The sequence below is a fragment of the Bidens hawaiensis genome, unplaced genomic scaffold (assembly GCF_021521415.1).
Source record: "Bidens hawaiensis isolate Kalapana, Puna unplaced genomic scaffold, B.hawaiensis_p1.1 tig00023208_1, whole genome shotgun sequence".
NCBI classification, from domain to species: domain Eukaryota; kingdom Viridiplantae; phylum Streptophyta; class Magnoliopsida; order Asterales; family Asteraceae; genus Bidens; species Bidens hawaiensis.
Genome location: NW_027493635.1, coordinates 261,103 through 282,729, shown reverse-complemented (window position 1 = coordinate 282,729; position 21,627 = coordinate 261,103). Strand labels below are relative to the sequence as shown.

Below are 21,627 nucleotides of genomic sequence, written 5' to 3'. Positions count from 1 at the left end.
TGAGCTATGGGACCGAAAACTATAATGCAAGCGTTTCATAGAGCACGACATTACGTGACCTACTTATGAGATACATTCATCGCCTACTCAGTTACACTTTCACTGTTAGAGGTCAGAGTGAGGGGGTTGTTAATTTAAAGGATATTTGGGCACTTTATTGCATGAAGAATGGCGTCCCGTGCAACATCACATATTTATTCTGCAGGCTATTCACAACAAATGCAAATTCCAAAGGAAACACACCGATCTTTGGCAGGCCATGGATCTATAACCTCTATGAAGCTTATGGTGTGGACAGAGAAGGTACCCAAAGCCCAGATTCGATTGCTCTTACCCTTGATTATTGTATTAGCATGCAGATGGTTCTGCGGATCAGTCAAAACCCGGATGTGTAGAGATTATGTGATAAGTATAACGAGGTTTGGGACCCAGAAAACCTGGCAGAGATGTTACTCCAGGATGTGCCCAAGAGGGGGGGGGGGGAATCACCACCCAGACAGTACCGCCGCCACACCTACCATTAGCGAGGAGGCCCATCTTTATCAGGGGCCGGCCCTAGCTCGTCACAGGATAGCCGATATTTTTTCGAGGGCCTATACGTCTTAATTGATAAGTTCTCAGATAGAACCACCACCTCGTTTGACTGGATCACAGAGCAGATGGCTGCCTCCGATGCACAGCGGGCAGCCGAATATTCAGAAACAAGGCGAGAGATTGATCTTTTGGGCTATCGCATGGACAGGCAGTGGAGACCATTTGACCCGGACACGGGTAACTGATGAGCAGCGACGCTGGTAGGTTAGGGTATGGGCATGCAGGGTTTGGTAGTACTTTCATGACATTTCTATTATTATAATTATGTTTTTTTGTTTGTTGGATACTTTTATGGCCATGGGTGCCAAGACATTATTAGTAGGTACTTATTTAGCCTGTTCTGGCAAGGGATAGATGATTCCATACCCAATTTTTAGCAAATTATGCTTGGTTGTTTGTTGTTGTTTGCAGTTTTATATTATACAGGACAAAACAGGAAAACGGACGATAAACAGGCGACGCTCTGTCGAAATTTCGTTTACTCGTAGGGAAGTACCTATCCATCTTAACCCACCATACTTAATTAGAATTTTAATCCTTTTACGAATCTTTTTACATTAAGGACAATATGAGATTCAAGTGTGGGGAGGGGAATTAATTGACCAATTTCTTGCTCAAATAATTATAAAAAATTCTCTAATCAACAAAATTTTCGACAGCAAACAAAGACTATTTTTATAACAAAACCAAAAGAAAATCCAAGAGAAATTGTTTTTGCAAATAACCAACTAGAAATCTATTATAACAAAAAAATGTGAAAAAGTAAAAAAGAAGTTTTGTAATACTGAGAATAAATTTATGCAAAATATGGCCTTTATACCCAATTCATCCGTTAATGTGAGATAAACCTCATGTCATATAAATATTTTTCGGAAGCTTTAAGTGAGTCATATGTTTCGTGTGATTTAGAACTTGTCACAAATATTCATTTCAAGACCGCACGAAGCGTTGTATAAAGAAGAAGGTAATATTGTCACCATTCCATCAAACCATTCTCCAAATCACAAACCCGAAAACCTTACAAAACCTTACCATACCACTTTATCCCCTCTTACCGGTAAAATACAACACTGCTCTTTTATCGGCAGACCCTAAAGAACTGGATATGTATTCTTTCGATTTCAATTTCCTTTGCTGCATACATTTAGCGAAACCTAGACTGCCTCTAGAACTTAGGGAGAGAATTTTTCTCTTTAGCAATGAGGTGAGGAAACAGTGGCGCCAAGACGAATAAAGGCCACCATTTTGTGGAGTTTCCAAAAGCGCAATGAAGAGAAGAGCAAAAACATACGAACGATGCTTAGGTTACGAAAACTGGTCCCACGAAGGAAGATGTCGAAAAGTCAAACTCGGTCTCAGCATGAATATACCGAGCTAATGAGGGTGGGGGCTATTAGGCTCAAAGCCGAACGATCCACTAGAGTTGGAAGTTATGTTCAGAACAGGATTGAGGAAAAAATGATCCACATCCTCGATAAAACTGGTCTTGACGATCTGACCTTAAAAGAGTCATTAGGTTTGTTTAAAAAAAATTCTAAATTGGGAGAAAGAGCTAACCATTGAAGACATCTTAAGACTCCCGACAATCAACAGATGTTGTATTTACCATCCTCACCATCATTGACCTAAACCCTTGAACCACCACAAAATACCAAATCCATACTCAAACAAAACCAACCCATATTACCTTATGATAAATGCAACCCTTCACAAAGGTGGAGATTTGAATTTGTTACAAGCTTATTCATCACAAGTTACATTTTGGCTAATAGTGTTCACATACATACATCACAGATATGATCAGATATAAACCCGAGTGTGAGTGAACATTGTGAGAACCTGACGTTTTGCATAAACAGAAGCTCATAAAAACAAATCACCTTTTTATATCACTACATATATTTCTATGATTTAAGGTTGGTTATTTTGTTTCCATTTTCTTGAAACTCTTTTGGGGATGTTTAAGCTATGGTCCTAACATGCTGTTTTAAAGAATATATATAAATAGATTGCTTGAGGACAAGCAATGTTCAAGTGTGGGGATGTTTGATGTATATATAATTATACATCTTTTCAGCATCAAATAATCTCTAAAAGCTGCAAATTTAATCAAATAACATATCACAGAAGGTTACTTATCATAATAAAATACAATTTCAGATAAACCCAAGCCCCAAACGATGAAACAAGTGAAAAGACGAAGAAAAACGGAAGAAAACGCAATAAAAGCAAGAAACACGCCCCCATGCTTTTGAACACCATAAAAGACAAAATTCTACAAGAAAAGACAAATACTGGGAACACAAGCACGGGGTAGTGCCCCTTGACCACGGGGCCATGGTCACCTTCAACAAAAAGACAAAACAAATTTAAGCACATGTCATAAAAAACATGGGGCGTGCCTACCTAAGCACGGGACCGTGCTTCTCACTCCAGACTGCCTATAAATAGTGGCTCATGTTGCACTTATTTGGTGTGCCTTGAAAAGAATTCTATACGGTTTTCACTTATAAAAACACCCACTAAACACTCATATTGAAGATCTAGTGAAGAGTTCGAAGGCTTGGAGGTCATCATCATCAACCATCATCGTCATCCATCCACCATCATCATTAAGAAGGAAGATTCATCCACATTTGGTTAGATAGTTTAATCATGTGTTAGTTATCATCATCCACTCTAATGTTCATAACCATGATCACTATGACCTAAACTCCATTTACCATCTAAAATCTATGAAGAAGCTTTGTTTTACTTGATAATTATATAAAACATGTGGTTTAGTTTAGTAAAGTACATGGTTATCTTGCAATTATCTATTGATGAGAAATGTTTCACAATCTTAATTCAACAATTCAAAGTTGGTGATTGTCAATTATATTGGCAATTATTCATGATCGATTCATGTTCTTGAAAGATAGAAATACTTTGATAACTTATCGAAACATGGATCCTTATATTGTACTTAGAAATGATGAGATATAAGTTATGATCTATTTCTCTAAGTTTTGGTAATATGAAAATGTCATCGCTAACACAATTGCTTAGGATATCATGCTAGTTAAAGAAATCACATGTTAACGAAATGTGTAATTATAACCTACTTAAATCAACCAAGGGGAGGTTGTGTGACTAAACTACAACCACCCGAAGTTGTTAGAATTGATATTTGAGGAATCAAAGTCAATCATAATCTTTCTACTTTACTAAACTACTTCCCAACTTAAATTGACATTCTCGTAGTAGCATGACATTAGGAAAGGGTCGACTTTAAAATGCGCATGCTACTTTCTTTTATGTCATAGGATATGCTCACTTAGAAATGAGGGACTATTCTATCATATATTACTACGGCAAGTCTATCACATATTTACATATTAATCAACAAGGATAAAATGGAGTGGATTCTTGATCTTAGACGGTAATATTCATATAATTGAACTACTTGTTTAGAATTTCTCTTCTTGGTCACCTATATATTATATATAAGTATTTATATTATAAAAATTTCAAAAATTAACCCCAAAATGATTAAAACCTCCGATTAAAGTAAAACAACGATTTATTATTAGAAACATTGTGTCCACGGATCGATACTTGGTTCTTACCAATACTATTCTACATATACGATAGGTACACTTGCCTATTTTGTGCGTGTTTAATCTTAGTAGAAATCACTTTTATAAATTTAAAACATGATCTTGTGCAAAAGCTAAATATCCAATCCATCATATTTTAAAAGCCGCACTACACGCAGCACACATCAATTGTCATTTGCATGGTCTTCTTCATCAGCAACCATATTTACATGTTGCTCATCATTATACCAGCATTCCTTCTTTTGGTTCCCAAGTTTATTGCACACATTGCATTGTGGTACTTTGTTTCGGTCGAAGCTTCTCCCACGTCCTCTTCCTCTGATGAGTTTCTGCCTTTGCCTCTTGATCCATTGTTATTGAACCCAATGTGAGTCCTATCAAACATGACTTGCAACGCTTGTTCATCAGTCTTTGTTTGCTTCTTAGGCAGTCTTCGATTTATTCTTTATTCATGGGATTGTAGTGACCTCATCAGCTTAACTTAACATGTGTTAGGGTAGACAAATCATGTGACACTTTAATAGAAGGAACAAGATTGTCAAACCTGGAAGTCAGGCTATGTAAGATCTTCTCAACAACTGACTGGTCTTCTACTTTCTCACCAAAAGCACCTCTTAGACTAACAATAGTCATGACTCTGGAGAAGTAGTCACCAATTAATTCATCATCTTTCATGCAGAGATTCTCAAAATCTCTACGTAAGCCTTGTAGTTTGATGGCTTGCACATGGGAGTCTCCTTGGAATTCCATCTTGAGGATTTCCCATGTTTCTTCAGATGAGGCAGCAGCAGCAATACAGGAGAACAATTGCTCATGGACGACTTGTTGAATAATGACCATGGATTATGCATCTCTCTTCTGATGATTCTTTTGAGTTTGTGCATCGCCCTTTCCATCAATTCCGGATTCATTCAGATCCCATAAATCTCTTGGCCGTAATATAGTTTTGATTCTAATAATCCAGTGTTCATAGCCTTCACCTTTGAACACTGGAATAGGAATGGTAGGGTTAGGGTTAACATGGTCGACCATAGCAGTTAGGGTTTCGATGTATTGTGATAATATTCAGATAATGGGCACTTTAACCAGGCTCTGATACCCTGTTGGTATATGAGCAAATCAAAGTAAACAAAGCAAGGAATTTCAGCAAAGGATTTCACGGATTGATTGAATTGATAATTGTTTGTGCATACAACTTGAGAACCTAAGGCCTCATTAAATAGGGAAAATAGAAGAACGAGTATAAGGGAGCAACTACTCATTCCTTAAGACTCGGTTTACATAACAAACACCCCGTTGGGCTTTATTAAAAATTAAATAACGTAACATAATAATAAAATAAGACAGCTGCATGATTTTAGTCGTGAACCTTTATTCTGAATGAGATTTTGGATCATCATTTAAAATAGTTTACTCCTTTCAACTTCTGAACCAAATGTGATGGTTATTCAACCTAAAAACTTTTTATCAGGTTACCAAAGACAACCTACCCAAAATACGTTACAGTAGTGAAACAACTCAAGCATGGATTAGTAGAACAACGATATAACTGATTAAAAATTGCGGTATTAGACAATAATTAATTATCTAAGAAGAAAACTCTAAACGGTTAACGGCCAAAACAATTGAAATTGGGAAACATTATCGAACCATTCAAATAGAGGCTTTCAGCTATGTTAATAATAATATCTTCTTCCTCATTCACAAATAAAGGTTATTTTGAAGACAAAAAGCATAATGCTCAGTCATCTTGGAGTGAAAACTTTTAGTTCGGATGGGTGGAGCGTGTGAACGTTTATGATTAGCAGTTTATAGCTATCTTGTGAGAGCACGAATGTATCAAACTTAAAATGAGAATCGATCTCAACTTATATACAAAAAATAAAATAAGAGAAAGCCCTAAAAATTGAAAATGCTCATACAAGGTAGAAGGAGGGAGGCACTGACGGTGGTGGATGCTTTAAAAATTGAAAATCTAACTCTCAGTGCTTCACTTTCACCTCAAAAGTTATGTACTTTTATGGACTGGTATTGATTTCAAAAAGGGTCCTACTGGGACACTATAGGTCTTAATGCTTTTGACAGTCCTAGGTGGTCATATTATACCCTATAGGCCGCGCATAACACTATACACGACCTATTGGTCCATTTTTAATAACCATTAATAATAGCTATCGGCTCCCCCTTTCTTCTCTTTATTATATATATATAGAGAGAGAGAGAGAGAGAGAGAGCAAAGTTAAAATAAAAAGACATTTTTTCCTAGAAAGTGTAAGAAGAGATATGAACTGTCAGATGCAACATAACACATAAGGGCAAGATCGTAAACAATGAAATCTTTTACTTATGGATTGTTGTTATCAATTTAATTATTGTCTCTATTTTTTTGCTACAGATCCGGCAATAATCATATTACATCATAATCAGCTACACAATATTGTTTTACATAAATTCTGGATCTACGAGTATTGTATTGCAAACAGAAAAGAATCTTCATCCTCCGAACAACATAGTTATGATCAATCTATTTACAAAGTGGGTTGAGTGTGATTGGGATTGGGATTGGGATTGGGATTGGGATTGGGATTGGGATTGGGATTGGGATTGGGATTGGGATGCAATCATCAGTCCGTCTCCGTCTTCACACATCACATATTTATATTAACATCTTTCATTTATATTTTTATTTATATTCACACATCTCATCATTTAATTAGGTCAGTACATCCGAAGGTAAGTCAGGCTTGTTTGTCTTTTTTTTTTTTGTTTTTTGAGAAATATGATAAAAATCAAACTCCTACAATTAACAACTGTCATTTTAATATATTGATAGTGTGTTTTGATTTGATTATGTATTATGTAATGGTTTATTTTTTTCTTGAGAGGTATATTATGTCATCAATTTACAGGAAATAAACAACGAACCATAGCCTTGAGATGAAGATAGTTGTTTGTACGATTTCATACGAGATGAAGATCGTTCCAAGAAACAATGTCTCCAAAGTCGTCGCCACCGTTAGGAATTTTCATAGCCGCAACCGATCATCGGAGGTGAAGTGCAGATATGGTTTTACGATTGACTTACAAGGAACTGCATCTAGTTTTTTTAGGAATGTTAGATGATAAAGATAAGATATGTTTCTGAATATTAAAATTTAGGTTTTGAAATTGAGTTAGGGCTTTGGATCTGGGGAGTGTGAAGTGCATATATGCGGATTGAATTGGAGAATAGTGGTGTAGATTGTTGGTTATGGATCGAGAACACATTGTCTTTGATGTGTTATTTTTGTTCACCGTATTGTGTTATTGTTTATCGTATTGAACTTTGGGTGTGTTATTGTATTGTGTTATTTTTCATCCCATTCGTGAGTTATATAAAAATTAAAAGAGGTTTTATATATTCTTTGAATCTTTGAACATGCAACAATTAACACGATGAAGCTGCAAAAATTTTGAATTTTTTTGAGTTTTTGACTTTATGTATCCAAAAAAAAAATCAATTATTAATTATAACAAAAGCTGTGTTTTTTAAAAAAAATAATTCACTGTGTTACGATTTTTATTATATTACATTTGTTATTAATATCAAAAAAGTTATTTGGTTAAGATTTTTATTGTATCATATATTGTAATGTAATCAAAAAGTGTATTTCTTATATAACAAACTTAACGATGGTGTTTTGTTCATAGGATTGGAAGTGTTCTTTTTGGTAATTCAACTAGTGAGTTTCTTTAAAAGAAACTGTGTTTTTGTTCATGTTCAAGTTGGTGTGTTTTTGTTCTTGGTGTGTTTGTTTGTTTTTGTTTTTTTTTTTTTAAATCTGGACTAAACTTTAGTGTTATGTTTTATAACACACTGTAATTCAGCAAGGTTTTTACGTTATGTGTTCTTGATATTCTAGTGTGTTTTTCTGGTAATTCAGCAAGGTTCTAGCATGTATGTTAAATTTGAATGAATATATGATAATTAAATCTTTAATAAATATTTCCATATATAATATAACACATGAGACAATTATGCCATTTAACACATCTTTACATGCCTTTAAAATAAAACACACCCTCAATTATCTAATCTTTCCATCTTAACCGTTGATTGCTAAGATCCAATACTCCTGATTTCTTCCTACACTTTTTAGATACTCTCATCTTTTTAGGATAACTCCTCCCTATTTATATATATATATACACGTGTTACATATATGAACATACACAAATACATGCACACACTAATTCACCATCACCTTTCGAGAATCAAAAGCAAAAAAATAAAATGTGATGGTTCGACAATATATTTCCTTACAACAAGGAGGAGCCAGGCTACGCTCCTAACGATCAGCATAGCACGTCGGGATTACCTTATTTGAGCCATCTTTCGTTGTATATTGATATAATATAAAGTTGTTAGTTTGTTTATAACTAAAATATGTTACCATTACATTTGTCAGGAGTATCACCATTACAATAGTCGGGCTAAACAGTCTTATGATCATCATTACTTGTCCCAGCTTTATTTTCTTTTGACTGATTGTTTATTCTGAGCTTATCATCCATTGATTGAAAAGATTTGATGATAGAAGTCAACTCTGAGAGTGTTATGCAGTTATGGTATTCATATATGTAACACGTATATATATATCACGTATATATATATATATACGTGTTACATATATGAACAGTCTTGATGGTAAACACACTTATGTTCCATGTGTAAGGCAGTGAATCCAACAACTTCATGTTGATCTTAGACAACTCATGGATGATACCGGTACTTCTCATTTCTGTGACGAGTGACTCATATCTGTTTATGAGAGAGACAACCGATTCTCCTTCAATATGTTTAAACATGTTGAATTCTCCTTTTAAAGTGTATTTTTTGCCTTCCCTCATATTCAGTCTTCTCTTGAAGCTTAGAATTGTAAGATATTTTTTTTAAGAAAAAAACTAAGTAATAAATTTTTTTTTTCAAAGTCAAAGTCAACTAATCAACGGTTAACAGTCGATTAGAATGTTCATTCGATTATTATTTTTTTCAAATTCATCGACCAACGGGTCGATGGTCAACGGTAAACTCGAATGGTTATTTTTTTCAAATTCATCGACCAACGGGTCGATGGTCAACGGTAAACTCGAATGGTTGACTGGTCAGAAAAGTCAACTTGATCCAAAAGTCAACTCAATTAGAAAAGTCATCTTTATTTGAAAAGTCAAATCGATCCAAAAAGTCAACTCGATTAGAAAAGTCTACGCGATTAGAAAAGTCAACTTGGTTACTTTTTTTAGAGAGAGAAAACAACCTCAAAACCAACAAAAATTAAGATCAAAACCCGTAAAGTTTGATCCAAAAACAACAAAAGTTGAGTCGAAAGCTCTGATACCACTTGTAGGTGCTCTTTAGATGGATCTAACAACCTTACTCGGATCAATCCGTGTTACTAGTTAGCGGAAATCACTAACAACACTCGAATCTCGGATATTAGTTTTGTAAACTCAAAAGAGAAAAGTTGAAGTTTGGTGAGAGAGAAAGTTCTCTTAAAGTGAGTTTTGAGACTTGGTTGAGAAAATGGGTTAAGTGACCCTATTTATAGGGTCCACATTTCGCAAACTTTACATAGCATGAATACAAAATAAACGTACTGAGATACGTAATACCTTACCATTAGCAAATATAAAGACATACGCAGTCCTAATAATTATATAATAATAATAATAATATAGAATATTAACCCCATACTTTCTTATTTTATTTGATCTTTTCTTAATGATTTTTTTTTAAATTTTTTGTGATTTTAGTTGATTTAAAATTTACTGAGTGATTGTTTAGATGCTAAAAGTTTGGAAATTCTAAATAAATTTTAACTTCATTTTTAAACATGTTAGTTTTTACCCTTTTTTTGGTCAATATTGGCCAGTTTATTTTTTTGAAATACTTCCTATATCGCATCGAACCAAATTGATATCGATTAAATTCATGTCAACTACAACCGTTATTTTAACGGTAACATGCTCTCCGCCTAACCGTCACAACGGTTGATAAGAGATACAACGCTTCATCCATTGTTGTATATATAGGAATCTATTGTAAACAATTATTTTTACCAAGATATTGTTATCCAATAAAATATTCATTTTATTTTGTGCATTATCTGTTGTTGGTTCACACACATATTCAAACACAGAAACATGACCACAGATTCAATGATACTAACGATGATTACGATAACGACTTCCGCTAACAAATATGCATGATGGAGTGAGGGACACAAAACATAATAATTATGGCTGGCCAATTCGTGGAGGCATATAGTGACTCCAGGTATAGCAACAAGGAAGGACACATCATGATGGCAGCCCCAATTAACTTCCAGCAGAAATTAAATGGGAATAAAGTGTTGGATAAAATAATACCCATACTTTCCTCTCACGTGCTCCTTGCACAGAAAGCATGTAAAGTGATCTTTCAAATCTGAAAAGTTATGACATATGCTTTCCCAATGCGCATTGAATTAACTATCCCATAGTCCAATAATCAGATATTCCATGCAACTGGCTTCTACTTATAAGAAATGGTGACTCGCCACGTATCTGTTAGGCAATACACGAGGATGAAAACTGAGAGATGGTAAGGCTCCACGTATATGGCACATGAATCATAATATTAAAGAATTATCTCCAACGTTTAGAGAGCTGCATATAAATTGCAGTATGTAGAGAAGGTAGTTAGTATCACATACCACAAGCTTAAAGCAAATAAGAATGGGTGTTAATTCTAGACAACCTGTTCGATCTGTTTCCTTGCCTTGCAGATCACATCCAAGAACCGATAAAATGGATAAGCTGCTGAATATGTTCAAGAGTACATGTGAGTCGACATCCAATCCATCAGCAGAGATTATTTTCAGTGGCTTCTCTCATCTTACCGCCTTGTACGAATGTTTGGAAGATCTTCTCAACTCAAATCTCTCCCAAATTACGAACATGAAATGGACAGATGAGTTACTAGACATATCTGTCAAGTTCTTGGACATTTGCAGCAATACAGCTGATGTTTTGTCACGGATTAAACAGCACGTGAGTGAATTAGAGTGTGATCTTAGGAGACACGGAGTGTGCAGCATTGAAAGCATCACTGCCAGATACATTGCATTCAGAAATAAAATGAAAAAGGACATCAAAGAATCAATGGCTAATCTAAAGCAAGCGGAAAGCATTATATGTAACTGTCCCTTCATGGTATTTAAGGAAGTTGCAGAATGCAACACTGTTATTTTCCGGTTCTTGCTTGAGTTCTTGGCTGCGCCGCTTTTGAAGACGAACCGAAAATGTAGATGGAAAGCCGTCTCAAGATTTCTATCCAGTGCTAAAGTGCTACCTGAAGGGAAAGTTTATACACATGCCAATGAGTTGCAAAGCCTTGATGACGCACTATTGAGAAGCAGTACAAGTAAGAAACATGAATTTATTCAACTTCTACCGAACAAGCTGGAGGCCTTGGACGCAACACTTGAAGGCATCGACTGTCACCTACAATTGTTGTCAAGACGCCTAATTGCAACCCGAGTCTCTCTTCTTAACATGGTCTCTTTTTACTAATCGAAACCTAGCTAGCTCATTATTTAGGGTGCCTATTTGTATGTACATATATTTTGGATGCTAGATTGAGGCATTCGAGTATAAATAGGATCCAATTTGGAATGTAAGTGTTGCACAAACATTTTTTGATGTACTTAACCAACACATTTTGATCCCGTGGATTGTGTATAGCATTTTGCCTTTATTAACTTCCAGTTTATCTATTATTTACCTTTCCCAAATCTATCTTTTTGTTGTTTGCATTATCCAGCCCTTAGAACACTATGGGGACCGCCAAATGAAACTTTGAAGATGTCTTATTGATGTTGTCACGAAAAGCTCATATCTAATGGATTACTTAGGATAAAAAAAAATCTGAATAAACATAAATTTAATTGTGGCAGTATACTTGAATAATTATTAACTACAAAATCTTATCCAAAATGGTTTTCATAGGGTCAGATATCACCTTATATGTTTGATTACTAACTAATTGTAATACGTACTTAATAAACTTCAGCAATCCGTAAAGGGTGAACGGCCAATATACATATACATAATCAACTTGGTTAATCAAGATTAGTTTTGTATATATGTATATTGGTTAAATGATTAACCAATTTAAACACAATGGAACTCAATGTCTGACTTTCCAAAGTCAAACTGTGACTTTGTACAAGATTAACCTAGTTGTTATGTATATGTATATTGGTTAAATGATTGATCAATGTAAACACAACGTTTGACTTTCCTAAATCAAACTATGACTTTGTTTGATTTTAGGTTTGCCTTTCCTAAGTTAAACTTAAACTTTGTACAAATGTAGCTGCTTATTAAACTCAAATGCATACATACATATATATACATGCACACGTACATACACACATACATACATACATACTTACACACAAATTCATATATACACACATAAAAACACACACAAATACACACATACATTTATATACATATGCATATACATAGAATCATAGATATAAACATACATATACTTACACAGTCACAAGTGAATAGACAATAATGCCCCTGACACACATGTACATACATTAACATTGCTTAAAAAAATCTAATAGTTAACTATTTATCAAATGAGTTTATTGTTATCTACTAAATAATGTTGCACATACATAAACAAGCATACACACACATGCACACATATGCATGCAGAGAGACACACAAATTGTTCCTTAAACATAAAGATTGTCGTTGCACTTATAAAATGTAACTAAAGATTGCACTTATAGATAGCACTTATAGAGGGCAGTTAGCATCAAGGGAAGCAATAATAGAGGGTGAATCTGGGTTGTGAATTGAGCCACGTCAAATATCAATTTAGAAGTAATGCTAATTTTGCACACCGATTGTACGAACAACATACAACTTTTATTACCTGAACATGTGTTTGATGTTTAAGAACATGGATGGATATATTAGTCTTCATTAACGTCGAAGGACATGTATTTCATTAGTATTGCATTTGGTGTTCACATAAAGGAGCATATTTATTCACGTATTATTTGATAAACATATGCGCATTAGACTTGCTTTTTCAATACCATTTCAATGCAAAAATTCTAGGAATACATTTCTTGTTATCACATAGGTAATCGTAATACACGCTAATATATATTGGTTGTCATGACTTGAGATTGTTAAGCATGATCAAATTTGCATTTAGGTAATTGCAGCTCAATGTATAACTTGATTTTTTTATTACTTCTCTAGTATGTTCTTTCTCGAGGTACCCTTCAACTCGTTTGACCTGAACAGATTTGATACCTTTTTTTTTACTAAAACGCGCCATTTTTACTCAAAATCATTTTGCTCAAACTCATTCTAACTCACCGTCAAACCTACAAATACCTACAAAAACCGATTCAACAGATATCTACAAAATTCTTTCTCCAGAGTCCGAACTAGTTGGAAAGGGCATTCCTATATTTGAAGAGTTCAATAAAATTTGAGCATAAATACTATTAGTTAAAATTAAATAAGACAAAACAATTATTGACACAATCTAATCTATTTATAACAATATTGTTCATTGTTAAAAAACCGCTGCTTATTCAACCTAAAAAATGTTTTAGTTAAAACAGCAGCTTGTTCAACATGTCTTTCTAATTAGAACTGCTTGTTCAACCATAAAAACCACTTATATGTTTTTTGTTGAAACATCAACCAGTTTTGACACTTTTTTTGGGATAAAACACTAACCCGTTTCAACCTTTGAAACAACACGTTTCCAGTTTTTTTTAAGTTACGCTTATAAAAACCATCTTGACATATTTCTGGTTAAAACAAGTGAGACACATGAATTTATTCAACTTCTACCGAACAAGCTAGAGGCCTTGGAGGCAACACTCGAAGGCATCGACTCTCACCTACAATTCTTGTCAAGACGCCTAATTGCAACCCGAGTCTCTCTTCTTAACATGGTCTCTTTTTACTAATCGAAACCTAGCTAGCTCATTATTTAGGGTGTCTATTTGTATGTACATATATTTTGGATGCTAGATTGAAGCATACGAGTATAAACAGGATCCCAATTTGGGATGTATGTCTCACACAAACATTTTTTGATGTACTTAACGAACACATTTTGATCCCGTGGCTTGTGTATAGCATTTTGCCTTTATTAATTCCCAATTCATCTATTATTTACCTTCCCCAAATCTATCTTTTTGTTGTTGCAAGATCCAGCCCTTAGAACACTATGGGGACAGCCAATTAAAAATTTGAAGATGCCTTATTGATGTGGTCACGAAAAGCTCATTTGTTTTGGAACGACCAACTAAGTAACGCCGGGTACTCTTTATGCAGCCCCCATTGGCTAAAGGTAGCTTGTGCCAGCCACTAGTACGGACGGACGGAGCCCCTAGAGGTCCGCCTATTGAGGGAGTCCGCGGTTAAAACCCGACCCCTACGCCCACCAAACGGCACAGAGAAAACAATAAGGAGCCTACCACTACAAGAAATGTTGCCTTTAGTGGCGACACTATTAGCAGCGACATGGAGCAATACCGGTGACATTTTCCATGTCGCGGATATTGCTCAATGTCACCGCTAATAGTGTCGCCACTAAAGGTCACGACCCGTGTGACATTTTAAAGAACTAAAGCCGGCCGTTGATAAGGGTATAGACAAACAGATGAGATCATTTTAACAAAAACCTTTTCACCACCCCCCAAAATTCAAACCTTATCTCTAATTCTTTTTTATCTCAACCACTCATACTCATTTAAAGAAGTCATCTCCAACATCCACCTTCAAGCTCCGGCCACCATCAGCCACAGCCAAGATTCAACCACCACCACGGGACACCGTCAGCCACAGTCAAGATTCAAGCTCCGGCCACCATCGGTTCACCCATTTCAAGCTCCAGCCACCCTTGGTTCACCCTTTAAAGCTCCGGCCACCTTCGGTTCACCAGTTTCAAGCTCCGGAAAGGGCCGCATCCACCTGCAACTTTAGCCACCATCCATGCCATTCACCGCCTGTTGTAACTTTTAATTTGTTCTTTATGATTTGTTTGTGTAATTTAAGAAAATGTGTTCATGTGGATGTGGTTCTCTCTTTTGTAACTTTGAGATATTTTCTTTGTAATTAACTAATTGAATTAATGTATGAAAATGTTAATGTTGAATTTTGAGTAAGAAATCTAGACTTTGTAAGAAAGTGGTTGTGGTGATGAAAATTTTCCGTCAAACTCTTTGTCTTCTGCATTTTCCGGCGAATCTCCGGCGAGGTATTAGCGGCGACAAATGTCGCCACTATTGCTCAAGCGCTAGAATAGGCGACGCGGCATCACCGACGACACTTTTAGCGGCGATTTTTCACCGCTAAAACCATTAGCGGCGATTTTAGGGGTCTTTAGCAGCGAAAAATGTCGCTGCTATAAAGGGTATACCCTTTATACACACAGTGTCAAAACTAACAAGTCATAATTGTGGATGTAATTTAGGGAGAAATATGGGAAGGGAATATTGTATGCAAAAGAAATACTCCCTCCGTCCCACTACAAGTGTCATAGTTTGAAAAACACAAACTTTAAGAAAGTTTGAATGCTTGTACTTTTTTCTTAACAAATGACTTTATTGCCCTTGACATATATAAAAAGACAAAATTTAAGAAAGTTGAATGATTGCACTGTTAAGGGTAAATTTGGAAATTAATTAATAAATTTTGAAAGTGGACACTTGTAATTGGATAAACTAAAAAGTAAATGTGGACACATTCAAATAGACGGAGGGAGTATTAGGTGCAGATATGTGAAGTAATGTGTGCTATCTTTTACTATTTTATTACTCCCCATCAAGTTGGAGCATGGAGATCCTTTATGCCCAACTTGTCGAGTAAGGTACGAAAGTGGTGTGTGCCCAAAGGTTTGGTGAGGATGTTGGCAATTTGCATCTTCGTATCAATTCGCATTGAAATTATTTCTTTAGACTCGACCTGTTCTTTAACGAAATAACAATCCATTTCTACATGTTTTGTTCGTTCGTGAAAGACCAGATTGTTTACTATGTGATGAGATGCTTGATTGTCACAAAGAAACTGTGTCGGTCTATCCGGGGTACTTCAAGCTCCTTTAGAAGCCACCTCATCCACATGATTTCACTAACTATGTCCGCCATGGCACGATATTCCACTTCTGCCGAAGATCGCGAAACAACCGCATGTTTCTTGGATTTCCAGGATATAGGATATAGGAGCACCTCCTAAGAGAAGTAGATATCCAGTTCGTGATCTTCTTATAAACGGGCATCCCAACCGGTCTGAATCGCAATAAGCTGTGAGAAGCAAAATTCCTTGTCCCGGGGTTGCTTTGAGATATCAGAGTACTCGATTAGTGGCATCCATATGACTTTGTCTCGGGTCACCAACAAACTGACTAAAAACATTAACCACGTAAGAGATGTTGGGCCTTGTTGCTTGTAGATAAAGAAGTCTTCCAACTAGCCTTCAATATCGGTTCAAATCCACCTGTGGTTCATCATCCCCTTATCCAACTTGGAAATGGACTCGAATGATGACTCGTCATTCCCGTGCCTTTCAAGATAATAAGGATGTACTTTCTTTGACTTAGTATCAAACCATCTAGTCTGTGAGCTACCTCTATACCAAGAAAATATTTTGGAGGCCCGAGGTCTGCTATGCTAAGCTTCTTATTGAGGGACATTTTTGTTTCTTGAATTTTATTTGAATCATTCAAAACGATGATGACGCCATCAACGTATATGAGTGCAGCAACAACACACCTTTAGTTTTAAAAATGAATACTGAGTGATCGGCTCTTGTTTGTTTGAAACCAACTTCGACCAAGGAGGTGGTAAATTTTTTATACAAATTCCTTGATTCTTATTTAAGCCCATATAATGATTTTCTTAGTTTGCAAACTCGGGTGTCATCACACTTTCCAAATCCTTGTGGTATTTTCATATAAATGTCCTCGTATAGAAAAGCGTTGTTTACGTCTAGTTGATGGATGCCCCAACCTTTCTTTATGGCTACACTAACAAACTCCGAACGGTGACCAATTTTGCCACTAGTGCAAAAGTTTCATGAAAGTCTATGCCCTCCATTTGTGTGAAACCCTTGACTACGAGGCAACCTTGTATCGTTCCAGTTCCCCATTTGGCTTGTACTTGATTTTGTACACCCTATTTGAATATATTGCACGCTTTCCTTTCTGTAATTTTTCTAGGGTCCAAGTTCCGTTTTGTTCGAGAGTTCGGATCTCTTTCTTCATGGCGTCTATCCACTTGGAATCTTTTATGTCCTGATGAAAATGTCTTCGCTCATTGTTCGATGATATAGCCGCCAAAAACGCATTATGTTCATTAATAAATTAATTATAAGAAATAAAATGTGCTAAAGAGTGTACCGTTGAGGACTTTTGACTGGAAGTGGGTTGCTCATGGTCTGTAGATGGGGTAATCTTACTTCATAATCATTGAGGCATGGTCCATTTGGTTATTCACTTGTGGGTTGTTCACATGATCATATGTATGTTGGCCAGGTTCTTCTGTTATTTGCTCTTCACTTTGTGAATATGTTTCTTTTTTTGCTTCGTGTTCAGAGACAAAAACCATTCTCACGACCCACATCTGTTTCATTTTGGGAGTTGCTAGAACCATTGTCATTAAGATCACTTGGCTCATCAGCGCTCATCTCAGGCCCGTCTCTTTTTTCATTTAATTTTGGTTCATCCTCCCACCTTTTAGGAAAAGTGAAAATTTCCTCTTCCTCCACTGTTATATTTGTTGTGGCAAAGGGAAACACATTCTATAAATTTCACATCCATTTATATTACAATTTTCTTGTGTTAAGCATTGTATATTTTGTACCCTTTAGTACCCGGTGGATAACTCAAACAGACTTCGGGTCTACCTCTTTCTTCAAACTTGTCACATTTCGTTTTGGTGCTTCTATAATATGCCAAACAACCAAAAACCTACATACACTTATATTCGGGTTTTTGATTATGCAAAACTATATTAGAGGTTTTGTTTCCAATTAATTCGGAAGGCAAACGGTTTAAGATGTGTGTGGTAGTTAGGATTAGGGATGGAAATGAAACCTGAACCCAATGGGAAAACCAGAAACCCGACATAAATGGGACGGGTAATACCCGTCCCATTAGGGTTTGGGATTAGTTTTGAAACTTTTCGCGGGTTTGGGACGGGTTTGGGATTTCTAATATAGCTAATTACCCGACCCGATTACACGATAACATAAACCCATTTACCCGATTATATACCCGATATAGCTTATTATATTCCCAATATATTATTTGTTGGAACTTGTTTATGTCAATTATTTGAGATATTTTATCTTTATGGTAACTATTTTTATAATCGATTAGTTATATTTAGTCAAACGTCGCCGGGTTTTGAGCCGGCTATATCTGGCAGGTATATGATGCTTGTCGTGCATGTGGGTGTGAAATATAAAGGATGGGCACAAGATCGTGTTTTAAATTTATAAAAGTGATTTTTACTAAGACTAAACACACACAAAATATGCAAGTGTACCTATCGTATATGTAGAATAATATTGGTAAGAACCAAGTATCGATCCGTGGACACAAATGTTTCTAATAATGGATCTTTGTTTTAGTTTAATCGGAGAGTTTTAACCATTTTGGGGTTGATTTTAAATTTATATAAATAATATATAGGTGACCAAGACGAGAAATTCTAAATAAGTAATTCAATTATATGAAGGTTTACAATCTATTATATAGAATCCACTCCATTATTTCTTGATGATTATTAATCAAACATGTGATAGACTTGCCCTAATAATATATGATAGACTATGGTCCTCATTTTTGAGTGAACACATTCTATGACATAATGGATAATAGCATGCATATTTTAAGTCCATCCTATGCTTAATAGCATGCTACCCTGAAAATACAAATTTAAGTAGACAAGAAGTTGGTAAAGTATAATGATTAGAATTGACTTCGATTTCTCAAATATCAATCCTTACAACTTCGAGTGGTTGTAATTAAATCACACAACCTCCCCTTGGTTGATTAGATTAGGTTATAATTACACATTCCATTAACATATGATTTATTTAACTAGCATGGTAACCTAAGCAATCGTGTTAACAATATTATTTCAGAATTATCAAAACAAAAGAAATAGATCATAATCTATATCTCATCATTTCTAAGTACAACATAGAGATCCATGTTTTATCTTGAATAAATTACCAAAGTATTCTTTTTACCATTTCTAGTTTCCAAGAACATGAGTGATCATGAATGATTTTTAGTCATCAACTTTGGTGTATTGGATTAGAGTGATAAACATTTCTTCATCAATGGATAATTACAAAATAACCATGTACTTTATCAAACTAAACCACATGTTTTACATAATTATCAAGTAAAACAAAGCTTCTTCATAGATTATAGATGGGAAATGGAATTTAGCTCATAATGAGCATTTTTGTGAAAATAACAAGAGATGATGATAACAAACACATGATTAAACAAGAACAATCTAACCAAAAGTGGATGAGCCTCCCTTGTTAATGATGGTGGATTATGATGTTGTTGGTGATGATGGATGATGATGAAAACCGTATAGAATTCTCTTCAAGGCACACTTGCTCAGTGCAACATGAGCTCCTATTTATAGACTGTCTGGAGAGTGAAGCACGGCCTCGTGCCCAAAGAAGCACGGTCCCATGTCTACGTGTCCCAGTTACATGTTGTCAAATCGTACATAATGACTCAACCACGGGGGCGTGCATCCTGAGGCACGCCCCCGTGCTTTTATTAACATGTGCTAATTTTATTTTGTCTTCATATTAAAGGTGACCACGGCCCCGTGCTTTTGTCCTCAGTATTTGTCTTTTTTTTTTGTAGATTTTTGTATTTTCTTGTGTTCAAAAGCATGGGGGCGTGTTTCTTGCTTTTCTTGTGTTTTCTTCCGGTTTTCTTCGTCTTTTTGCTTGTTTCTTCGTTTGAGGCTTGGATTTACCTGAAATTGTATTTAATTATGATAAGTAGCCTTCTGTGTTATGTTATTTGATAGAAGTTGCAGTTTTTAGAGTTTATTTGATGCTTAAAAGATGTATAATTTTATACACATTAAACATCCCCACACTTGAACCTTGTTTGTCCTCAAGCAAGCTACTTATAAACATTTCTCTCAAAATAGAAAGTTAGGACCGTAGGTTAAACATTCCCAAAAATTTTCCAAGATAATGGAAACAACTAACCAACCTTAAATCATAAGGATATACGTAGTGATATATAAAAATATGTTTTGTTTTTATAAGCTTCTGTTTATGCAAAACGTCACATTCTCAAAATGTTCTCTCACACTCAGTTTTATATCTGATCATACCTATGATGTAGGTATGTGAACACTCTTAGCCAAGATGTAACCTGTGATGAATAGGCTTGTGACAAGTTCAAATCTCCACCTTTCACTACGTGAAAAATGACCTTTTGTCACATGGAAAAAGTGTGGCTGTAGGCCTTTAGCCACACACATTTGGTTCAGGTTATGTGTGACCAAAGGTCGTGACACTTTAGGTATGACATGGCTGCACATAGTTTTTAATGGCCTTATGTGGTTATAAGTGTGGCTAAAGGATACCAACATTAGTTGCTGGCCATCAAGAAGCCTCTCCAATAAGTGTGGCTAAACGGTAGAAAATGGCCACATGACTATTTACTAGGTGTGACCTTTGCACGTATAGAGCCACATGAATTCATGTTTCATCCACATGAATTTTATAATAATGTGGCCAATAGGGTTATGGTAAGCGAGCATTGTGACCTATACCGTGTGGATATAGCAAAGCAATGGCCACTTGAATTTAATAATAGTGTGGCTAATTATATCATATAGACACTGGATTTTATATTAACTGTGGCTAAAAATGTTTACTTGCCACTCAAACACTCCTTTGTAGATTATAATGTGGCTATTGTCTTACCTTTTGTCACACATAATGATTTTCATAATTTAAAGTGTGGCTACCGTCAAGCTTTTCGTCACACATAGTGATGTATTGTGTGGCTAATCATATCATATAGACACGGGAGGTTATTGTCAATGTGGCTAAAAATGTGAACTTGCCACTCAAACACTCTTTTGTAGTTTGTGGTGTGTCCATTGTCTTACCTTTTGTCACACATAATGCTTTTGTAATATAAAGTGTGGCTATTATCATACTTTTGGTCATACATAGATAAATGTAGCTAATTGGTAGCAATGACCACATCAATTTACTGTAAGTGTGACATTTTCTATTATATAGTCACATGAATTTATTGTAAGTGTGGCTAATGGTTAATTTTTGCCACACAAAACTT

General features: G+C 35.4%; 2 protein-coding genes across 2 annotated transcripts in view; one reads left to right on the top strand and one right to left on the bottom strand.

The window, feature by feature from the left end:
- LOC143567066 (uncharacterized) overlaps positions 1 to 21,627 on the bottom strand; it is a 233,285-nt gene that overhangs the window by 10,351 nt on the left and 201,307 nt on the right. The gene's annotated exons all lie outside the window — the stretch shown is intronic.
- Positions 10,950 to 11,786, top strand: LOC143567073 (uncharacterized). Its single transcript, XM_077053589.1, has one exon. The coding sequence runs from the start codon at positions 10,950 to 10,952 to the stop codon at positions 11,784 to 11,786; it is 837 nt and encodes a 278-aa protein (XP_076909704.1).